General features: G+C 35.5%; 3 protein-coding genes across 3 annotated transcripts in view; all 3 read right to left on the minus strand.

The window, feature by feature from the left end:
• Window positions 1–23941, minus strand: part of LOC142345753 (potassium voltage-gated channel subfamily A member 1-like) — a 488213-nt gene that overhangs the window by 354902 nt on the left and 109370 nt on the right. The window lies entirely within an intron of this gene.
• On the minus strand, window positions 9779–19973 carry LOC142345755 (syntaxin-1A-like). Its single transcript, XM_075398057.1, has 9 exons — window positions 19569–19973; window positions 18811–19017; window positions 18361–18460; window positions 15621–15695; window positions 11752–11881; window positions 11054–11186; window positions 10652–10786; window positions 10280–10390; window positions 9779–10072 (listed from the first exon to the last, which is right to left on the minus strand). The coding sequence occupies exons 1-9, from the start codon at window positions 19596–19598 to the stop codon at window positions 9995–9997; spliced, it is 999 nt and encodes a 332-aa protein (XP_075254172.1). The 5' UTR covers window positions 19599–19973; the 3' UTR covers window positions 9779–9994.
• Window positions 20187–21361, minus strand: LOC142346197 (RCC1 domain-containing protein 1-like). The gene is made up of 2 exons (XM_075398709.1): window positions 21344–21361; window positions 20187–20642 (listed from the first exon to the last, which is right to left on the minus strand). The coding sequence occupies exons 1-2, from the start codon at window positions 21359–21361 to the stop codon at window positions 20187–20189; spliced, it is 474 nt and encodes a 157-aa protein (XP_075254824.1).

The following is a 23941-nucleotide window of genomic DNA, read 5'->3' on the forward strand; positions in this document are numbered from 1 at the left end:
CAACCAAAAAAAACGAGTCTTGAAAGTCTTGGCACTGCCTTTGGCAACACTTGCAGGTTGATTCCAACGTTGAAGTCAACTTCTTAAAATCTTGCGTGGCTACAGCCACAATCATTATTGCAGGAGGCGAAAGAATATGATCATAAATCTGCATTTTGGATGATTATCATTTCTCATCCAAACAGATGGGAGCGTCTCGTTAACTCTTGTCGCACAATGGGGACAGAAAACCCCTATACTTTACTCCCCCAATGAGTGGGGAGTCAGTCAAAACGAGTTCTCATGAACCAATTCGTGTAGCCTCATGAGAGGGGGCACAGCCTCTTATCTTTTAGCCTCGCCTATTGAACCTGGAAACCGCAATTTTAATTATTCAATATTTTAAATCATACACGATTTCAATAAACCGCGATTCTCTGAATTTAAATTGCAAAACTTCTTGAAGAACTTTGATTGAATGTACAAAAAAATCGGTAACGTGCCATGTTTTCACTTAGATTCAGTTCTTAAACTGACCTGACGCCAGTTTAAGGACTCACAAGCTCTGTATAAGAAGGGATATGACTGAACTCAGTTCTACACATCATTATATTAATTGATAATAAAGCAAGACTACCATAGCAAAAATTTATAAAAAACAATAAAACAAGAAAACCAAGTGGTGCCCAGATATTGAGGCTTGATGTTATGTAAACTTCGACATAATTGTATATTCCATTTACTTGAACATGTAAAACGTCTAGAAGATTTAAAGAAACAAAAAAACTTTCAAACTGTTCAAAAAAAATAAGAAAATTTTTTGAAAATTGAGGGAAGTTTTAATCTGAAACTCAACAATTAATGACAACAAAAAGTTCAGTAAAAATTGGAAAAAAAAATAACCACGCCGTTCAAACAGTCTCTTATCTTTTACCCTCACCCATTGAAACTGGAAACGGCAATTTTAAATGTTCAATAATCTAAATCATATACGATTGCACCAAACCGCGATTCTCTGAATTTAAATTGCAAAACTTCTCGAAGAATTTTGATTCAATGTACAAAAAAACCTGTAACGTGCCATGTTTACAGGTTGTTTTTAAATTGGCTTGACGTAAGTTTCAGGACTCACAAACTTTGTGCATAGAGGGAAACGACTGAACTCAATTTTACAAAAACTCATTATACCAAAAACTCATTATAACTGAACTCATTATAACAAAAACTTATAAAACAAAAAAACAAGACAACCAAGTAGTGCTCAGAAATTGAGGCTTGATCTAAACTTCAAAATATTCATACTTCCCATTTAATTGAAATTGTAAAACGCCTACAAGATGTAAAAAATAAGCAAAAAAAACTTTTAAACTGTTCAAAAAAAATAAGGAGAGAATTTTTGGAAATTGAGGCAAGCTTTAACTTGAAACTCATCAATTAATGACAGCAAATAAAATGTTCAGCAAAACTTGGGAAGAAAACAAATATAAGTCGATGAAACAGTTAGATTTGAATAGCAACCAATTGAAAATATTTAATAATGATTCATTGTGGAGCCAACAAAACCTGTCAAAGATTAGAAATTGGAAGGACAGTTAAGAGAATTATAAAATACCGCAATAGACAAAACAAGCTCGTCAATACTTTTTCAAAACAAACAGTATTTAAGTTTTTCTAAGATTCTAAATTTTCTAAGTTTCTCAGACGTTCAGCAAAATTTTATGAATATGAATAATGAGGGCTTTAATTACTCATGAAATTAGAGTTTTAATTATCCAATTATGTCTCATAAGAGAGAGACGATGATACCAGTCATTAAACAGAGGAGGCGACGAGACACTAAAATACTACCAACGGGCCAAAGCGTAAGATCAGTAGAACTTTAAGGAAGAATGAGTCTCTAACCTCTTTAAAATGTTAGGTAAGACAAAAAAAACATTAATTAGACCAAATTATGATTTACTAGAGAGCCAATAAGCCCTTTTTAATTAAGGTTAAGCAATAGGACTACAAAAATTCTGCAAAACGGCCAAAAAGTTTCAAAAAATAATTTTAAGAAATCAAATTGTATGTAACTCCATGGAATGGTTATATAATATAAAACCCTCGTTGAAGAGCTAATGAGACCTTTTTCAATCAGACTAAGTGACAGGGAGCAAAAAGATGAACAAAATCAGACCACAACCTAAAATTCAGTAACGTTTTCTAAAAAACAGTATCTAACTTCTAATACTAGGCAGATGTCAACCAAAACCAGATTGAATGTTCAAGTAGCCCGCCCTCACAATATATTCAATGAGTCCTGCGGTTAACGAAAATAACTAAAAGGACAACAATTGGACTAAAAACATTCAATACTCACAACATCGATAAAATTGCAAGAAGACCATACTGTTCAAACTGTTCAAAACCTTAAGATATGAATTGAATGCTTTAAACAAGTTAGATTATGCACTGTTAGATTTTCAATGAGAGCTATCATCACTGAGATCATGTTATAGGACAAAGATGATTAGAAAGACTAAAAAGACTGTTTGTTAGATATTTACCGTTGAAACTGATAGACTTAATGAGAAACAAGTTAACAGATTACATTACACGCCATTAGACAGAAGGCCCAGCCATTGACTGAGACCTGCAAATAACAAAAAAAAATACGTGACACGACTGCAATCGTACTACAAAAACTCGAAATCGCGCTAATATTTAAAGACAACAAATATCAAAATATGAAAGCTTTAAAGCTTTATCGATTCAGCAGATTCAATATGAAGCAATCGAATAGATTCAATAACGCCTCTTTATGGAGGCAGTGAGGCGGACGAATAATCAAACTAAATGACCGTATAGAAAAAGAGTACGTAAAAGGCAGGATTAAATAAAAGTTCCCAACTAATTACAATTAATTAACCAAAACAAGCATCTCCAAAGTCACCTTAACAATTAGCTGGCTTATGAGGAGATCAATTAGCTGCAATTTTACAACATTAAGACAAAATTATGTCGTCAATTGAAAAGCTTCTTGATGTAAACTCAAAATGAAAATATCGGGACACAAGTCAAATTGACCAATTTGAAATATATTCTCCTGAAACAAAAAACTTTTTTAAGCATTCCTCGCTCCTCGTTAAACAGCAGAATTTATTTACGCCTGAAACGTTTCGGTTTTTGCTTGCATCACAACACCAGCGATACTAAACTCTTTTTAATTGACCTTATTCAGAAAAAAAGTCTATGTTGGGATTTTCTTTGATTTCAGACAGAGATCACAAATGATTTTATACTCACTGTGTTTGGTTTCTTAGCACAATCCTAATAGGAAACGAAAGGGATCATAATTTTTTGAAGAATACCAAGATTTCTCATATGGTACCATTGTCATCACTAAGAATGAGCCCTCTTTTTCTCATTCCATTCCATTAACGTTTATATTTTTAATAGATAAGGCATCACTTCTGTGATTCAACGGTATCACTTTCTGTTCTGTTCTGTCAAAAGACACTGAAATGCAAAATTCATAGCTTAGTTGGGTGCTAATGAGGTAAGTTTATCTTTTTGACTACAGTTTTGATGTTCTCTGAATCTAGTTTTCACCTATAAAGGCTAATTAATAAAATCATGCAAATTTTTTCTTTGGCTAAAAAGACTTTTTCTAAATAGGTATACAACCCAAATTAGTATTGCTTTAGTGATCCCAAAAAATCAAACGTAATTTGCACTTGCAATATAATAAATTTAATCTAACCTGACTACAATACACGGGGATTTGTAGCACCAGTCAATTTGTGGCACTTTGTTATGATAAAAATGATCTGAGATTTCTAAGATCTTTTTTCAACTTCTACGAAAATGAGAATTATGCCTTATTTCGGCTTTCAAAATAATTATATGATTTCTGTATGGTTTTCAAGACATCATATTAAATCGTTGCACAGCTGCTGAGTCATACAAATCATAAATAACCTAGCATGGTTACTACGAAGATTACTAAGCAGTTTGGATGAGTGATTGGGGCATGATTGTATTTCAAAAATTTGTTCTTCAACACAAAATCTACTCTTCAAGAACTTTAACTTGAATTTGGTACCTTTTTGATAATTCCAAAAGGCAAAAACAGTTGCAAACTTCATTGGAGAAAAAAAAATAGTTGGGAGAAAAATTGGGTAAGAGTTATTAGGGATAAGATAATAGATCAGAAAAAAAATTCTATCACAAAAACTGCAAGTGGTTTACGTTATAATTCAATTTTGGAATTTTTCTGGTCCATGATTTTTTCTTTTTGAAATTCTATTGTCCTCTAAGTCTTTGACAAAAACTATTAATGAATCCTCATTTTAAAAGTTAAAATATGTTTGATACCTGAAATCAAAGACGTTTTATTGCCATGCTACCGTCATTGTCACTAATCTTTTAATCAATAGTTTCTAAACCCCTCCAAGTTATTTCAACGACAATTGTCGGAAATCGAAAATTTCAACAAAGTTTTGTTTGTTGTACCAAATAATAATAAGATCTGATAATAAGGGAAATACAAACAAAAAGTTTGTAATATTGCCAATGTCGTGTTCAATCACCTTCTTGAAAGTGAGTCCCGTGAAGCCTCCTTGTTTCTGCTAGACTCCTTTCTCAGCTTTCCTGTGATCTTTTGGTTTCCATGGGGCAAACTCACTTCTGTTGATACTATACTAAGAGGATACTATACTAAGAGGAAAGAGGATACTATACTAGATGTGCAACTAGAAGGTTAAATTGGTTCCTCTCTTTTTCTGCGGAAGATAGCTGGAGAGAAGGCGCGTAGTTGATGTGCAAAAAGTCTACGAAATATAAATTTTAATGTTTCATAGTCCCCTTTTTTCTTATTTTTCTATATGACTTAAGCGTAGCCAACCAAAGCATTGTCATCCAATTTTTGCCTATTTTCATTTGTTGGAACATTGGAGCATGTCATTACGGTCCCTCTCCGAAAAATCTTTTATTTTGTTCCCACAAGAAAAAAATAATTATAAACGAACACATATTTTCAGTAGACTAATGTTTAACAAATTGCATATATGTTTTCATTGTATGAGGGGTAGTAAATTGGTAGTTCACTGGTAATAACTGTAATATGATTTGTTTTGTGTTGCTATCAGATACCTGAGCCCTATTTAGTTGTTTTATTTTATCTCTTTTTACGTTGATCCTTTTCTTGAATTCATTGCTTCATCGATATCAACGGGATGGCTGATCACGGAGACTCAACAGTTGACTAACAAACGGAGACAAAACAAGTGAGAACTTTCAATTGGTCAATAAAATAAACCTAAATAGAAATATTTCGATTGATTATTGACAAGTTGGTGTATTCGTTTTGTTGTTGAAATTACATTGTTGCCAACATTTCCCCTAATCAAGCGAAAACGCTTGACTGAATAATACAGTTTTTTTGCTATAATCAGGCGGCAATGCTTTTTACTGTAGAGCTTCTTAACTTTCTATTTTAGAGCTTTGCGTACTTCAAGGATACCAAGTAACAAAATATCGGCCAAGGATTCCAATGTACAAAACTTTTAGAGCCAATCCCACTGCTCCATCTATCAAAAAATCACTTTGAAACATAGCTCGCGGATTGCCAAAAATAGCCTTGATAGCTTCATAGAACTGGGGTTTCAAAAACACTTCATTTTTTTTCAATTGCGATGTAAGGCTAAACGTAACTTATTGCTGTGTCTATTAGCTGCGCTGAAATTACCATCACTTACAGTTATTGAGTGATACATACTCACTTGTCTATATGTTTTAATTAAAACGTGGGGAAGTCCATTTTTGAGAGGGAGGTAAGTCACATGGGACCAAAAATTAATCACGCAAATGAAAACCTTGCTATACTAAGATTCGAGAATTACATCACCCACGCAATTCAGTCAAAATAGCATGAATGAACGACAAAAAGCAGAATTGAAGTGATTGTACGAAATGGGGTCGTTACAAAATTCTTGACTACGACATAGCCGGACAAATATTGACCAACAATTCAAAGACTAAACAGAAAAGACCTAAATATGATCATGCATGGATTGGAAAAGCATTTAAAAACTTATCAAAAATTGGAAAAACGAAGTGAAAATCAATGTTAAATTGCGAAAAGTGAACAAAAATTAATAGCGAGAAGGCCAATTTTCGTTCAAATAGCGCTTTTTCACTCTTCTTTAAAATTAGAGGGAGAGATTTTCACAACGCACAATTTGTTTGCTCGCTTCTCGCTTCACTTCCTTTTTTTGGGAGTGACAAAAGCCATCACTTCAATTTGACTTCGAAATCATCAGTGTTAATCGATCTAAGAAAAATCAAAAGAAGGGCAGTAATAGGCCCAGTTGTTGCTTTGCAGCTATTAATGAACAGTTTAAAACCAGTTAGAAAAACATCATTAAAAATAGAGTTTCGAAAATGGAGCAGATTTTAAGGATATTTAAAAATTGAGCGAGCAAATTTGAGTTGTACACTCAAAACGTTCAATAGAATACAGTAAGAGATTAAATCCAATTTTGGGATAAACAAACTCCGGAGCTGACAAAAAATAACATCAAACAGGACAAAGTTTATTCTGTAATAATAAACGGGAAAAAAGAAATGCAGCCACATAATTCTATATACGACTCAGGAAATTGAATTGATTGATTCCCTCGACCCCAGACGGAAATGAAATAAGGAAAAAACAGAGTAATACAATATATAATACAAACAACAGGGTAATCGTAGAAAATGTATACATCAAAAAGACCCAGTAGTCTGGCAGTAAAGCTCACTCCAACGTAATGAGAAGACAATTGGACTAATATCAATACTCTCGTGACATAGACCCGGTAATTAAGAATAATAAAACTAATTAAAAAGATGTCCTCCAAAGTTTGTGTTCTATTGCGTTACCGTTCTGTTTTGAGTTTGTGTTTACCATTGACTCTGATTGTTTCGAATAGCTATGCTGATAAGTTGCTATTTCAATGCGTATTGAGCAGAGCGAGTGATTAAACAAATTGTTATTTGAAATTCTCTGGAATTTGAAACGTTTTAAAATGTTGAAAAAGCAAAAACCTTCTGAAACAACATTGTGTGTTATAGTAGCAAAATAAGATAATTGCAAATTTTAATACAGTTTGCTTCAAAAACAGTTAAATTGTGCTCCAATCCTCTACACCAATAAAACTATTATTACAGTAAAACTGTATTTTTGACAGAAAAATTATTGCAAAGTTATTATTGCTTTAATGCAAAGTTATTCAAATGAATTCCAATTAAATTCTTTACGTTTCGAGATAGTTTCTGCGTGGTTGTCAGGCAGTTCGGTGTCATGTTGTTTAGGGGGTTTCAGTCAGTTTCCACATCTGCATCCCACCAAGGAACAGAACAGATCCCAAAAATTTTTGAATGAGACAAAAAATTTGTACTAGAAACCGTTCGTTGTTGAGATGTTTTTAATTAACATAGCTGGCAGATTGCCAGAAAATAGCCGCAATAGATTCGTAGATCGGCAGTCTAAAAAAAACAGTACAAAGACAGACCAAAAAAATTCGTCTTTTCATTGAAGGCTGATATGTTATATTAAAAATCTGTATAAGTTTTTGCTGCCTCTAATAGCTGCTCTCAAATAACCTTCATTTAGAGTGACACACACCCATTTGACCTTATCTCTTTGAATTAAAGTAAATAAAAGTCAATTTCAAAGTGAGGAAGTCATTTTTGAGAGTGAGGTAAGTCAAGTGTGACCAAAAACTTAATCACGCGCATGAACAAAAAAAATCGCTCCACTAAGAGCGAAAAATAACGTCACACATGCAATTCAGTTGAAATTGCATGAGCGAATGAACAAAAAGTGGCTGTGACGTCATATGGTCGTAACAAAAATCATGACGACGAAATAAAAAAACATAGCAGGACAAGTCCTGACGTACAATTCAAAGAATTTTCATTGACTAAACAAAAAACTAGACCTAGAATGGAATATCAGTGAATTGAGAAAACCATTTAAAAAAATCAGATAAAAAAACAAAAATAAAAAACAAAAAATCAATGTCAAAATGCCGCATGTGAACAAAAAAACTACTGTCGAGAAATTAAAATTTAATTCAAACAGAAAACTAGGCCTAGAAAGAGCTGTGAATGGATTGGGAAAACCATTTAGAAAAAAAACCGATCCAAAAAATCGAAAAAACCGTAAAAATCAGAGTGAAATAGCCGCATGTGAACAAAAAAATCACTACCGAGAAACCGAATTTTTGTTCAAACACCGTTTTCTCACTCTACTTTAAAATTAGAGCGAAAAAAATTCACGCCGCAAAACCACTCGCTTTTTCGCTCCACTTCCTGTTTCGGCGTGACCAAAATCACTACTCCAATTTGACTTCAAAAGTCATGAAAATGTGTGAACAGATCTTAAAAAAAAAGACAGCGCCCCAATACAATTCAAATTCTTTGAATTGTAAAAAAACCAAGAGAAGGCCAATAATAGCCCCAGCTATCGCTGTGCGGCTATTAAACAATTTAGGAGCCACTTGTGTGAAAACTTTTTTAAAAAAGGAAAATTTGAGTGATAATAACACCCATTAATCGGTTTCTGACCCATTAACCCATGACAATCAATTAATTTTGTGCTCCCAACTATTCAAATGAGCAATTTTACTCGATTTTAACGAGAACCGTCATTTTGTTGAAAAAGCTACTTTGTCAACAAAAAGAATTTTGCTACTCCTTGCCCCTAAATAGAAACATATGAACTAAATAGTGGCCAACTTGGATGACCCCATTATTAAAACTGTAGGCTCGAAACGTGTATGAAACTGCCCTTTGAACCACTAAAATTTGCCTCTGAAGCGTTCTCAGCTCAGCTTGCGTCATCCTTACAGTTAGCACTTAGAAAACCAATGCTGAAAAAATTCCAGGCACTAAAACTTTGTGGCAGCTCAACTTCGTCAGTTTGCAATTATCTGGGTTTACTGAGGTGGGGTGACACAAGATTAGGGACCACCCTTCTCATCATCAATGTCTCCTCAACAGTTTTGGTGCAGCGCATACTTAGAGCCTAATAAGGCTCAGTCATATAATATCCCCGTGCTTTACATGTCTATCCCATTTTTGAGGACAGAAAGTTGAAAGCGTCAGCTGGCAAATTGTCCAGCAAAAATTTGCATTAGGTTTATAATTGCTACAAACTTTGTTTGAGAGCACTCAATAACATAACCGACTAAACGTCGGAAGAATTGCTCTCGAACGACTAGTGGGAGCTCTAATCAATTGCAGCCTGCTTCAGTCGGGGGGGGGGGGTGCCTAAATGTGACTAAGAAGTTCAACAGTGTTCAACTTCGTTCAAGAGCAATTAAAAATGCTTCCTCCTTCGCTCTTGATTGGGGCTAAGGATTCTTTCCGAACAGTCAAAGCAGAATAGTTTAGCAGAATGAGAAGTCTAGACAATGCTTTGATTTGATTAGCCATACACATGATTGGTTAAAATAAAGCACAACCAATGAAAGAATGGTGTATTAAATCAGTCGGTTTATTATACATGGTGTGAGATCGGGTTGCCCTCCACTTGGCCTCCCTATTACCACAAACCCCCCTGAAATCGGCAAGGCGAAATTGCGACCATGGATATACCTTCGTTACGCTATTTTATTTAAAATTTCCTGAAACGTTTTATACAATTTACTCAAAACTGACCAATGAGAGAGCGGGAATTTTTCGGCTGTATTTCTCAGTCTGATAGAGACCCATTGAGCTAGCCCCCAAAAATTTCCTTGACTAGCAGCGCACGATCTCAAGGTTGAAAAAATTCAGTTATAATCAAACTTTAACCGTGTACAAGTTTCATCACAACACTTTCTACAAAATTCAAGTCAGAGAAATGTAGTAAGAATGAATATATTTAAAAAATTAGACGACTGGCTGCTATACGCATTCTACCGAGTTTGGTTCATCATTTGCGAGTTGGTTGAATTCCTCTTTCTTTGAACAGGAGGAGTTGTCTTTGGATGAGTTGAGTGAGGATTTACGTCACTGCAATCACCACGATTAGAATGACAACCAGAATTATTCCCACAACTACGCACGCGATTATGATCTTTTTCTAAAACACAAAATGACAAATTACGGAAGAAATTTTCTGAAACAATGGAAATTGGGGTCTGTATCTTTCATTTTCCTTTCGATCAGTAAACCGATTAATCAAACAATCCAATTTGATTTCTAGACCAAAAGAACTTGACAACTATCGTTTCGCGCGCATTGATAATAAGAGCGAGGCTGTTAAGGTTGCAAAAGAGGTACTGGTTACTTTTCTGGCAGCCTTCTGGTACTTGACGGCCTTCTTGGTCTCCACTTTGGCATTGGCCACCACTCGACAAGACTGCTCCACATTGTAGTCTATCCTGTCTATCGCCTCACCCTAAAACACATCACCCATCAAACATACCTGAAAAACAGGAAATGAACATATGGACTATGGGTCCACGTATGTAAGGCAAGAGATCTTTTGATGGCTTTGAACCACTTAATCAATTCACCTTAGCCCAAATACGGCAGCAGTATGGTCTTAACGTGCCTTGATATGCTGATAGCCAAAAATGCATTACTAAGTAGATAACCTGACCATAATCTGTCCTCAAAACAAATCAAACCACTATCGAGAAAACTGTACAATAACCACCTGTTGTTCGACCAGTCTGGCCATGTCGAGGAACAGTTCGTGCAACTCCTGGAGTGACCGCTCCAGTTTAAGGATTTTGTGTCTCAGCTCAACCTCAGTTAGAGCTTTCCTCCCCTCCTTGCTGTCCAGGGCCAACTTCACACCCAAAATATAGCGACATTCACTTTTGGATACATAATAAAGGCAGTTACCTAGTTCGACAACAGAAAAAGAACACTACGCAAGAAACAATGTTCTCTTTAAAAATGTTCAACACAATAAACACCACGCGCAAATTCTTCCAAGTTAATAAGGATGGATAGCACCAGAACAGATCAATTTTAGTCTCGGCTATGGTTTTACTGATGCCAGAGCGCGGTTCATTTCTCGGAATACAAATTATCATCTTCGAGAATTATTTACCTGTTGGTTGAATACATTTGGGTTGTCCGTTCTGATCATTTCCTCCAGTTCGTTGTCGTCGTGTGGCTTGCCCATTATGTCCAACTGTTTCTTCATCCTCTTCTTACAACCATCTCTGTACACGTTCTGTACTCTACAATCAACAATCACATCTCTCATGTGTTTCGTTTTTCGTTTTCTAGTCACTGATTCTTGATTTAATCTAATAATTTTTTAATCAAATTATTGATAGATGGCGACAGCTTATTTGAAATTCAGATTATAATATAATGCCAGGAGCTGAAGGAAAAGGATCTTACTACTCCCACCCCACCCCATGAATGAAATGTTTGATCTCACTACTCTGTCTCAACAAATTTACTCTAACGCTATAACAGTTTGCGTAGCCTAATGTTTATAGCCTCGTAAAATGTGGTATTTGCTATTGCAACTAAGACCGACCATTATGAAGGAGCCAAATTAAAAACATACATGGTCATACTGCTGCTAGGGCAACAGATCAAAAGCAAAAAAAATTGGGACAATAGATCAAAAATTATTGTACAGCGCATAACATATGTTTGGTTGTGATAGATTCATTTAGGGGCCCATGGACTGCTAAGGCACGGCCATGTCTCTCGAGGCAGGACCAGATGCGGCAAGCTTATTCTAGCTCGCAAAAACGCGTAAATTCAGTTCCTGTGAGAATTCTTTCTCACCTGTTGTATTCTGTCATGGTGTCTATGAAGTTGCGGGATAGTGTGGACTGTTGTATCTTGCGAATACGCACTTCCACAGTGACCTGGTCATGATTCGACTCTTCTACTTTATCCGTTTCTGTCTCCATCTCTACACAACATACAGCCAACTTTTCACAAAAAAGACAACCGCGTACAATACTTTGCGAGCTTTTGGGGGAAAAGGACCCGTAGCGAACAGTTAAAAACAACCAACCGCCTACAATTCTGTCCAACAAAAAATGTCAAATTGCGATTATATCTTTACTGATCAGGCGGCTAATTCTGCCAATAGTACAAATAAAGTTAACTTGTTTTTTCTCTCCACATTAGTTCAGGTGTATCATTTCACCCACATATCTCTCCATCATATAACACACAGTTAGAACTCACATCTCAAATTGATAACTTGGATGCTATAATAAAGCCCTTTACAAACCACAAACATAACCAACTAACGAGGAACAAATCGCTCAAACGCCTGAATTTTATTGCCTGTGTACGCAAAGAATTTTCATTGACAAACTAAAAAACGAGACCTAGAATGGACTATGAATGGATTGGAAAAACCAGTCAGAAAAAAAATCGATCAAAAATCGGAAAGCAGTAAGACAATCAAAGTTAAATTGACGCTTATGAAAAGAACACATCCTACGTGACAATGAAATTTTCTTCAAGCGTCGTTTTCTGATGCTACTTTAAAATTAGAGTAAAAAATTTTGGCGTGACCAAATCCATCGCTTCAATTTGACTTCAAAAATAAAAAACGTGTGACCAGATTTTGAAAACAAAAACAAAAAACTCCAGAAATGACTGTAGTAAAAAAAATGGCAATCCTCACTGACCTAATGAACATCATAAATAAAATTAGATTTTAAACAATTTCAGAAAAAATATCATGAAAACAAACAGACAAAAAACTGAAATTGCATCTGGTAAAATTTACTTTTAGCTGCGACACCGAAAAAACTAAGGGTAAAAACTACCAAGAACCTGAAAAACAAGTTAAACTGTTACCATTTGACAATCTAACAAAATGGTTTCACAAAGAAAAAACCGTTGAAAAGAAAAGGAAATGACGAATGGCCAATTAAAAACATAACCGACTAAACGTCGGAGGAATTGCTCTCGAACGACTAGTGGGAGCTCTAATCAATTGCAGCCTGCTTCAGTCGGGGGGGGGGGGGGGGGGGATAGCCTAAATGGGACTAAGAAGTTCTAAAGTGGGCTTCAAATAACCACATTAGAGGTTAACATATACCACTATTAAGATTTAAAGTAAAAAATGACACCAGTTTCGGCGCACTTTTCATCTGACTTTTAGTATTAAATTGCCACCAATTGAGTTCAGTTGCTCGAAATTGTGAGTGAGAGTGAATCTTAGATCACGCGAAACGCAAAAAGTCAAGGGCGTAAAAGTCACTCGAAAAGTCAAAATTTTGCATAAAAAAAAGACACACACGCTTATAAATTACTTCGTTCAAGAGCAATTAAAAAAATAATCTCTTCTCTATAAAACTTCAAAACTTAATTGTCCAGCAAAATTTTTCTTAAATTTTTCAATTAAATCTGGTATATCAGTCACCCGCCCAATGCTTGTCGAAGAAAAATTAAACAACAATTAAAATATGTAAAGAACAAAAAACCTGACAAAGAAAATTATCATTTATTTCAGTGAAACATGCCATGTCTAGCATTCAATTGTCACCTCATAGTAGCAAAACATGTAGAATAGCTCTTCAGAATTGACCAAGAAAAAACTACAGCACAGAAATAGTGCTCAATCGATTTGAAAGACAATAAAACTGAAAGAACAACTACACGCCTCCCGCACTACCCAAAACTTCCCAAAAAAACTATAAAAAACGAAAACAAAAACTGCTTAAAAAAGCTTAAAACCAGGCAAAATGGTAAAAAAAAACAGAATTGGATCCAGAATTGCAATATTTCATGGTCAAAAGTAATTCAAAAATTACTTTTGCTTTAGATAATTGAGCGAAACACCTTTGGATGAAAAATCATGGAATTAAAATTTAAACTTCGAAAAAGAAAGCCGGACGTGATAAAAAATATTGCTCGCTTAGCAAATATTTTTTCAAACCTACTTTTTCGCTCTCTCAAAAAAACCACAGAAACAGAAAACCAGTCTCTCTTCTCATCAATTCATTCAGCCGTTTAACCTAAACACTTAGTTTTCTCATGTGGCATTGACTTTCACATCCTACATTTCAAAAAAAATTGTCCGTCAAGTAATTCGCTCCACTAATACTCCTCTTTGAGTCGTAAAGAGACACCGCCCCAATACTATTCAAATTCTTTGAATCGTAAAAATGTGAGCGCCTAAATAATAGCCCCTGAGAGGCTGACGGTCGCTATTCATCAGCATGACCTGAATAATTGCTAGGTTCTGTTACCTAACAACCAATTAATTCACATAAAAACAAAAGATAACCGACTATTGCCGGACGAATTGCTATCAAACGATTTGCGAGAGACCAGTAAACTGCTTCATCAGGCGGGAAATACACGTCAGCTTAAAATGCTTTTATTAGAGCTAATTTCATTGATTATTTGTATTGAAATGAAAAACAATTTCGGCGCACTTTAGACGTTTAGTATTAAAATGCTGCCACTTTCTATAGCTCAGACTGACAGCTCAGATTTGCAATCTCTTTGAAAAATATATTAAAACATAGCCGGCAGATTGCCGGAATAGCTGCGAAAGAATAGACCTGCGTGCCATATAATTGAGATAGAAACAGATAGAGATCTAAATTGAAAAATCGACGCCGCTCAAAAAACTAGGCTAAAAACATTCAGCGATAAATTAAAAGCTTGTTAAAATTCATTCCACAGAAGCCTCTTATTAGGGACCTTTACTGCACATGTGAGTTCCTTTGACCTTAAACAAATTCAAATTAAACTTAAGTTTTAAAGTGCAAAAGTCACTTTATTGAGTGAGGTAAGTCACGTATGATCAAAATCTAATCACGCAAATAACCTAAAAACTTTCGCTAAAGCGAGTGAGAAATGACGTCACGCGCGCAAATGCCGTTAGTGGGAGGAAGAAGTCATTCAGAAAAATTGACTTTTTCAGCTCTGCTGTGTGAACAAATGTAAAACGAAAAAAGAGCGTCAGACGACGAAACAAAAAACATAGCAGGACAAGTCCTGACGTACAATTCAAAGAATTTTCAATGACTAAACAGAAAACTAAACCTAGAACGGACTATGAATGGATTGGAAAAGCCATTTAGAAAAAATCCAATCCAAAAAATCGAAAAAACAGTAAAAATCAGAGTGAAATTGCCGCATGTGAACAAAAAACCACTAGCGAGAAAGCGAATTTTTGTTCAAACACCGTTTTCTCACTCTACTTTAAATTTGGAGCGAAAAAATTTCACGCCGCAGAACCACTCGCTTTTTCGCTCCACTTCCTGTTTCGGCGTGACCAAAATCACTACTCCAATTTGACTTCAAAAATCATGAAAATGTGTGAACAGATCTTAAAAAAAAGACAGCGCCCCAATACAATTCAAATTCTTTGAATTGTAAAAAACCAAGAGCACCGCAATATAGCTACGCTCAGCTTACAGCTTCGCAGCTATAATAATGATCGCCAGATTCTTGGAAATGCACGAAAACTAGGCTATGTCTGAAACAGCCAACAGAATTCCATATAGCAACCTCCAAAATGATCACTTAGTACTAAAATACAAATTTTTTAAGCTTTTGATCTCCGTCTCCCTTCCAAATCAATCTGTTCAAAAATGGTTCAAATGTTATCCAAATAAATGAATGCCAGTTGACATGGCTGATGTCATTGCAGGTGAGCCTAATTTAGTACATACTCTTGAGTGTAGATCTGACGTCAGATGCCTCTCGTCTGATGCTCCCATTCAACTCCTCCACCTCGTTCGTATCCTCTAGAACAAGCAAACATTTTGCATCCAATTCGATAATACAAATTAGTGGCCAAAAACACTGCTTCAAAATAGTAAATTTTCAGCGCTATTAGTCTGTTGATTTCAAGTAGTACACAGTGTTTTGGTTAACTCCTGTGGGAAATCAGCTTTTGATAATTGTTCCGTCCCCACTTTAGTGGGAGAGAGGAACTATATACTCAAATGGGTTTTTTTTCTTATTGTTCTGTCAACTTTGGCCGATCTATATATTCATCGTTGAGCTGTAAGTGGTATCATTAAAAAGCCCATGTAATGGAAAAATATAAAATTAACAAGATTTTTTAATTTAGTTTTATCCGGTGATTTATCGAGATTTTAAGTTTTGTGAATAGTAGACACATTTTACGGAATCATTGCCAAAATTTTTGTTAATTTTGCAAAAAAATTGTTAAATTGTCAAAAATAGTGTTATTGGTTTTACCCCTATATCAGGACGCCCAGCTATATCAGGGTTAATTTTGTTCTGTTCTCTTCGCGGACGGTTACAATTCAAAATTAATTGGTTGTATTGCGGCACATCTTTTTTTTCAAAAAAATTTTGTTATTTACCAAAAATGGTTTCAAATCAAAGTTCATGCACAGCAAGTCCCACTTACAAGGCCATGAGCCCCAATAAAAAATAGTAGCTTCTGAGAATGATTTAAAAGATTTTAATGCATTGACAAAGTGTTTTCAAAAATTTAAATTGAATTGTGTTTTGGCTGCACTTTTATTCTTTTTGCAGTATCATGACTCGATTAATGCAATCGTGTTTTCAGTTGATACAACGGCTCTTACGACTTTGTATATTTTTTTCAAGACAAAATTGTACTTCGGTCGACCAGTAGCTAAGTCTCAGTAAAGACAGCTCAATAATTTTGTCCATTTAAATAATGGTTTATTGACTTCGGTACTAAGAGCTTTAAAAAACACGTGATTTTTAGATGTCTGCCCATTTTTCATGTTGATGTTTGTTTGCTTGACAAATTACCAATATAGTGATAGGTCCAATTACCCTCTAAAGAAAGTCAAATGATACATATTTAACCTTTGTGATTATGTTATGTTGACGGCTTAGACACCGTTATCTCGCAAAATTTCGTAGTTTTAACTTTTACCTGTGCTTGTTATCGTTTCGTAGTAATTCAGAATAATCTAGATGAAGAAAGATCTCAATTGCCTCATTTGGATCTAAAATGAACGAATTCAATAATTTCTGATTCGGTCATCTTCTAAATTAGTCTCATTATTGATAGTTATCAAGAAAATTTTGCAGAAACCAACAATACATTTCCTGTTTTTTTGCTTATATCTTCTGACTGACGTCTTTAGGGCTCGGACAATAGTTTCATTAGGACTTTTGCCTTTCTTCTATAAACTCTTCAAAAAAAGCACCTATTGACAAAAAATAGACCCAAGTGAAGAATTCAAATACCTCAAAAGTTTTTAATTTTTAAAATGTAAAAGTATTAATGACTCCAATACTGCCGTCTCGTAAATTTATTTGTTAAATTTGTAAGTCTGTCCGTGTTTACTGCTTTTTCTGGTCTTAAATTTTAGTCTCACAAATAGCAATCTCAATTGGATTCCTAAAGAATTGCAATCTGATCTTCTTGTTTTTAGTCGAACGCTATGATTTACGGCTTTTGAATTTTTCTTTAATTCAATAGATTTTTGAGCTTTGTCATATTTTATGTTCTTTCCAGTCAATAGGAAGCTTAGCCTCTATCATGGTAGGTCCTATGCTCTTTCTAGCTCGCCAAAAATGAATTTCTAGCTTTTGTTTTCAAGTAAAGGTTAATTTGGCTCTGATATCACGCATTTTCATTTAAAAATGCATTTTTGGATATCTGTGAACTTTTGAGCTTATTCTTTGTTTCCTCAATAATCACACTAATGGTGAGGTCCCATTGGCGTTGAAAAAAATGTCTAATTGTGCGTCTTTAATGTCCTCGGTGAATAGATTATTGTTTAAAAGGCTGCGAAACCGTTTTCTTGCTAAACTATTTGATTTTCTCAAAAAATTTTCTACCTGTTTTTGATTCTTTTTGTAGTTGTATGACATAATCTGGATAAAAACAGGCAGGCACGAATTTCTTCCTTATGAAGCAAAATTTAATGGTTTCAACTGCTTCCTAATTATATATCAAGAGATAATATAAATGAGTCTTTTTAATGATTTCAGTGGATACCTAATGTTTTAGTCACTTAAATAATGCTTTTTCAAAAAGGAAAACTTTATTTTGAAATTTGCCCTTTCAGTTGTCTTTTTTCAAATTATAACGGAGTCCCATTAAGGACAGGTCTGATATCAAATTTAGTAATGTACAGCTTAATTTATTTACCTCAGGTGTTATCTGATGGCATTCTGATTTTATTGTGTTTTCTTTTAAATATGGACCTCGAGTTTTGAGTGTAATTATTGTTTCTTTTTATTTGACTTTTACGTTTGTCTTGTCTCATAGTCTCATTAATGGCAAGTTTCGTCGGCGCTTAAAAACGGCGATTTCATTTTATGCATTTCAAGAGCTAACGCTATTCAAATGATAGCAAATACATTTCGGCTAACCTGCGCAATTACATGGTACTCTACAGAAATGCATTGAATATATGATCCCCGTACGACTGTTCTATCAAATGTACTCACTGTCTTGAGGTTCTTCACTGGATAGCATTCTGGCGTGCGCTGTCTTGAGCTCCTCCACTTTCCCTTCAATAACCGCTATGCACTGTTTCACCTTTTCTACCTTAAATTTACAAAAGAAACACTATTTATAGCAATTTTAAATACTGCAGAAACAACAATCTTTTTGTTATGACTATTCTTTTTTTCGATAAACATTTTAATATCTTGAAGACTGTTTCAGACCTAATTCCCAGACAAATGGTTTTTGAACAACTCCCCCCCCCCCCCCATGATGAACAGACGTTCCTGATATTTAGCATTAAAGAGTCTGACCTTGTACTTCTAGTAGAGAGATTAACGAACACGGCACAAGCCTCAATACCGACTAGGTATACTGGGTTATTGCCTAGAATGAGTTCCAGATTCAAAAAAGAATCAAGAAATCAACCAAAGCAATAATCTGTAACCAACCTCGACTAGAAACTCTTTGAGGAATGAAGCTTTTTTGGCCTCTTCTTCCTTCGCCTGCTGTTCTTTCTTCTTTTCTTTGGCATCACTGCCCTTCTTTAGGAATCCAGATCCACTCTTTCGTTTGCTTCCCTTCCCCTCCCCACTTGCCTTCCTACCACCGTTTGCTTCCAAGTCTCGCTCTTGCTCTGCATCTGAGTTGTTATCTGGCTGAAAACACAAAATTTGGGTCTTTCCCATTGTAGCCCCCCAAGAAAATCATACCCCAGTGCGGTTACTTTACGGTAACTAGAGGAGTAGGGGGTATACGTTATATGGGATCTTTTCCGTCTGTGCCTCCTCAGTACGTTATGCTACCCCGTTTACAGAGCACATGTCATTACATGGTAAATCCTTATGTAAAAATATGACACGTGCGTCTGGGGGTGCAATAATATGGACCCACTAAGCTGGGGGGGGGGGGGCACAAACGGAAAAGATCCGTTATATGACCACTAAGGAGACGGGGGGACTATAATGTTTTAAGACCCCAAAATTTTACAACAAAGTCACCCTGATATTTCAGAGCTACTGAACTATAAAACAGGAGGGAATTATACGGTGAGCAAAGGCCTACTTATGCGTTTTTGGATCAATTCTAGGGTTTTCCCCATTATAGTCACATAGTCACACACCAACACCAACCGCCCACCCCACCCCACACGATTGGGTATTAGCAGATTTGTATACGAAGCGAAACTTTGGTAAATGAATATACTTACACCTTTGAGAGCTGCCAGTCGATCCTTCATTATCTGGTGAAGAGAAAGAGAACTTCACTGCCTGTCCCTTCCCTTGTAGGGTAACTTAATAATAGGTATCTGCTTCAACTGCCTTTAAGTGTAAATCCATATCTTCCACAATAGTACACAAAACTGTAATTTGGCCAACGTTAGATGATACACGCCTTGGTGAATTTAAATTTGGAACACTTGGCACGTGCTAATATCTCTATTCACTGAATTCGACTACTGACAGATTCTTGACCGCAAAAATGGGGTCAGTAAATGTACAATCAATTTATCTACAAGTACGCTCAGCGGGTGCAGTTTGTAGTCCCAATGCAGACACAAGAACTGATCATTGTTTGAAATACGCCTTTTCATTGGTTTTTTGGATCTTTTCCGTTTGTGCCCCCCCCCCCCCCCAGCTTAGTGGGTGCATATTATTTGCAACCCCCAGACGCACGTGCAATATTTTTACATAATGATTTACTATGTAATGACACGTGCTCTGTCACTGGGGGGAGCATAACGTACTGGGGGGGGCACAAACGGAAAAGATCCGGTTTTTTTTATTTCTCTAACGCACACTTTTCTTTCTTCATCTTTCTTTAAAATTTAACGTTGTTCCGAATCATCAACGACGCATATTGTTGTCCACGGAGCTGCAGCAACCGACATAACTTTTGCGTTTTTCTTCAGATCTTTTTTTCTTGGTTTCCAGTTAACAACAGTTTCTTTCTGCTCTTTCAGATCACCATGAGATAGGTCAGGATCACACTGGCCGTATTTATTCCATCCAAAGGTCCAGACATCACCATCAACATCCAACAACACCGAATGCCTGGATCCCAACGCGACATCCTTAAAGTCTACAAAACTACTCATCAAAGAATTGAGGGAAGCTTCTTGAAGGTCGGAATTGCTCTTAGTTATGTCCAGAAGCATTGGAGTATTAACGACACTGCCAATTTCAGCTGGATCTAGTCCCAGCTGGCCGTGGTTGTTCCAACCCCAGACATAGACATCTCCAGAGATAGAGAGAGCAGCGGAGTGCCATCCCCCGGCACATACCTGAACAAACACAAGGCGTGTTCAATTTTAGCGTAACTTAATTCCCTCGATCAATTTTTTAAAATACTGACTCTTTCCCCATTATCGTTTCTCCACGAAAATAAAAACACTCATGGTATAAGTACGGCAATAGCTGTATGTAGCTGAGCGAGCGGGCCGAATTAATACACTTAATAAATTAACCAACCTTAATAAAATAATCAACAATTTTACTTGCACTGACTATAAGTTTATTCTATCAAATCAACATCTGTAGAAAATTACAAAAAAAAACTATTATTAAAAATCGAAGACTGGAATGTGAAAAAATATGAGAACTCAAATGATTGAAAAGCACTTGGTTTCAGAAAAACAAAACTCGAATGGAGTTGGCAAGCAGTAAACCCGATGTTTGTAGCCATTAGCGGAAAGTTTTTTGGAGAAAACTTTTTGTAGAAATTAGGCGTAGATCAATCAATACAGTGAAAATGATGGTGCAAAATCCATTTGAAGCTATGAAGTAATCGACTATCACTAAAAATTGTCTTCTTATAAATGAATTAATAAAACGAGTGCATGATTTTTTTTTTCAACCATTATATCAACCAACGCAAAGCTTAAAGAGAGCAAAACACAAAAAAAATAATTCTTAAGGAAAAAGTTCAGAATGAGGAACAAAATATATAAGAAAAATGGCCAAATTAACTTTGATTCACATTAACCATTCCACTTTTTCTCATACTGTAAAAACCAAAGATATTTATTTACAACTCATTTAATAACGGTTTGATCCTATGCCACAAAATAAGATTATTTCATTTCTGAACGCTTTCCAATAAAAGCAATCTTTTGCGATGTTTTGTTAGTATTCGTTTCCACGAAATAAGTTATTTCGTTCCATTAACTCCATTCGCTAGCTGCCATCAGTTTTTGAAACGTTTCTGATGTACCCAGTTAATCAAGCCTGAATGGAGTTTAAGCAAACTAAAAATTGAAACTTCAGTTTTGATCCGAAAGATCTCGATAGCGACCACATTTTTGACGCATATTCCAAAACTTTACTCCCTACTTTATGACTATTTATACACTGTACATTTTCAGCTAACACTCTTTGTTAAAATACTGTACTGAACAAAAGATAAGCACAATCGAATTGAAATAATTCAACCTACTATCTAGTGGTATATGACATCGGACAAATAGAAGACATCTGACAACTGAACTCATCTAAGTATTCGTTCAATGGTTAGAAAAACGAAATCCAACTTTCCTAGCTTCTTCATATATATTTGACAGTTGCCATGATAATAATAACTGCATATTTAAAGGCACTTTCTGAACCCCCAGAGCGCAGTCTATATTTTATGAAAACTTTCATCGAAATGCCCGTTGTAGACCTAACTTTAGACCAAAAAAATAGCATTAATAAATAAGCATTAAAAAGTTATCCTGTCGCTATTGGTTGTAGCTAGCTTGAGAGAGGTCAAACAAACCCCCCCCCCCCCCCCCCATCAGAAAACTGGCAACCGAAAAGTCCAAAAGGCATCATACAAAAACTTCGCTTTAGAAAAACACGCACAACTACAATAACTGCCTCAAATTTTGTTCGAAAGCAATTATTACAAATTTTGCTTGCGATCAATTTTCAAGCCCAAATTGACCATCACCGTTTCACAGGTAAAACGCAGAAATGCAAGTTTTTGAAAACTTTGCCAAAACTTTTTTTCTTGTAGGTAAAATGAAATCAAATAAACATTTTTCGTATAAATGATTATGTTATCTGTTGTAGGTAAGAAACTATAAACATCTGAGGTACGAAACTATAAACATCTGCAAAAAATTACTTTTAATCAAGTTGTAACAAAAAATTTTAATCAATCTCTTTAGTTAACACAAAAAACACTCATACAAATCAAACTTTAATTAGCGATAACAACACATTTCAGAAATATTTTTACTTATAAAAAAACATGAATTGTATGCTAGGATAAGACAAGTTTTTGTTTGCAATCCAGGTAATCTTGGTATAGACATCAAAAGAATTTGGAAATGGTGAACTGAAAATCTAATGTCGATCGAATTAACCAAAAGTAAAGCTCTCCTTGTGAAGGGACTCCGCAATCTGCGCATTAACTATTTCATTTTTGGAACTTCGACAGCTATCAAAGATCTTGGTTTGATAGTTTCTACCGACTTGGCGCGCGGCGCTCTTGCCGAAAACCGGGCTAGTTAATCGCTCAAAGCTTTGTTGAGTCTCAAGCCAAGTCTTAGCCACCACTTTGTCCAATAAAAAGAAAGCTTTCATTAACTACGTAGTTCCTATCTTAAGGTACGAATCGTGTACGGACAAAACAGTTCCAGACAAAACAGTCCCAGACAAAACAGTCCCAACTTGCAAAAATTTCCCAGACAAAACAGTCCCAAGAAAACAGACGAAACAGTCCCAGACAAACTAAGGAAACAAGTTGTTAATTTAATCCACAAACAATTACATAATACACAAACAAACATAATCTATGAGTGCATTCTGAAGGCTTCTGAATGCATTGTTTTATTGTTTTTAAATGATATGAATTAGGACTAAAACAAAACTTGTTTCAAAATACAATATTTGGCAAGAACTATGTCGTAATCTATGGCGTAATATTTGTTCAAAAAATACAATCATATGAATAACTTAAGGGGTTTCTTTGTTAATTGATTTTCATGTCTTTGACTCTAGATTTAGTTCGGGCTATTTTGTCTGGGACTGTTATGTCCGTTTTCTTGGGACTGTTTTGTCTGGGAAAATTTTGTCTGGGACTGTTTTGTCCGGACACGTCAACAGGAACTCCATCAGCTAGGGACATGCTCATGAAATTAGGCATCTCCCATTGTCGCTGTAGCAAGAACTTCACATTATTCAATTAATTGGAAAGAGTTCACAGAAGCGGGTACAACTGGTAACCAAATTACTCGCATCTTCAGCTGCAGGGCCTTCCGCTTCAGACTTCTGGGTAAGAGCTTACCAACTGTCAAATATATGCAACAACTACCTCAAAGAGGATATCCTCTCTTACTACCAAAAATAAACTACTCGAACTCTTCCAATCTTATCTTAAACTGAAATTCAACGACTTGTGTACTTGGCGTCTGTTCTGTAGATGTACAAACTGTATAAACGTGAAAAACTGACCTTCGAAACTTTTCTAGCTGATGACTAGAAAAGTTTCGAAGGTCGAGGAAAAATACTTGCCCTTTACCGAGGAAAAACCCTCTGCTTTGCCGAGGAAAAATCCTCTACATGACCTTTGATTCTAAAGCCTTCTATTATTAATATT

The sequence above is a fragment of the Convolutriloba macropyga genome, chromosome 9, assembly GCF_964194025.1.
Source record: "Convolutriloba macropyga chromosome 9, txConMacr16.3, whole genome shotgun sequence".
In the NCBI taxonomy this organism is placed as follows: Eukaryota; Metazoa; Xenacoelomorpha; order Acoela; family Convolutidae; genus Convolutriloba; species Convolutriloba macropyga.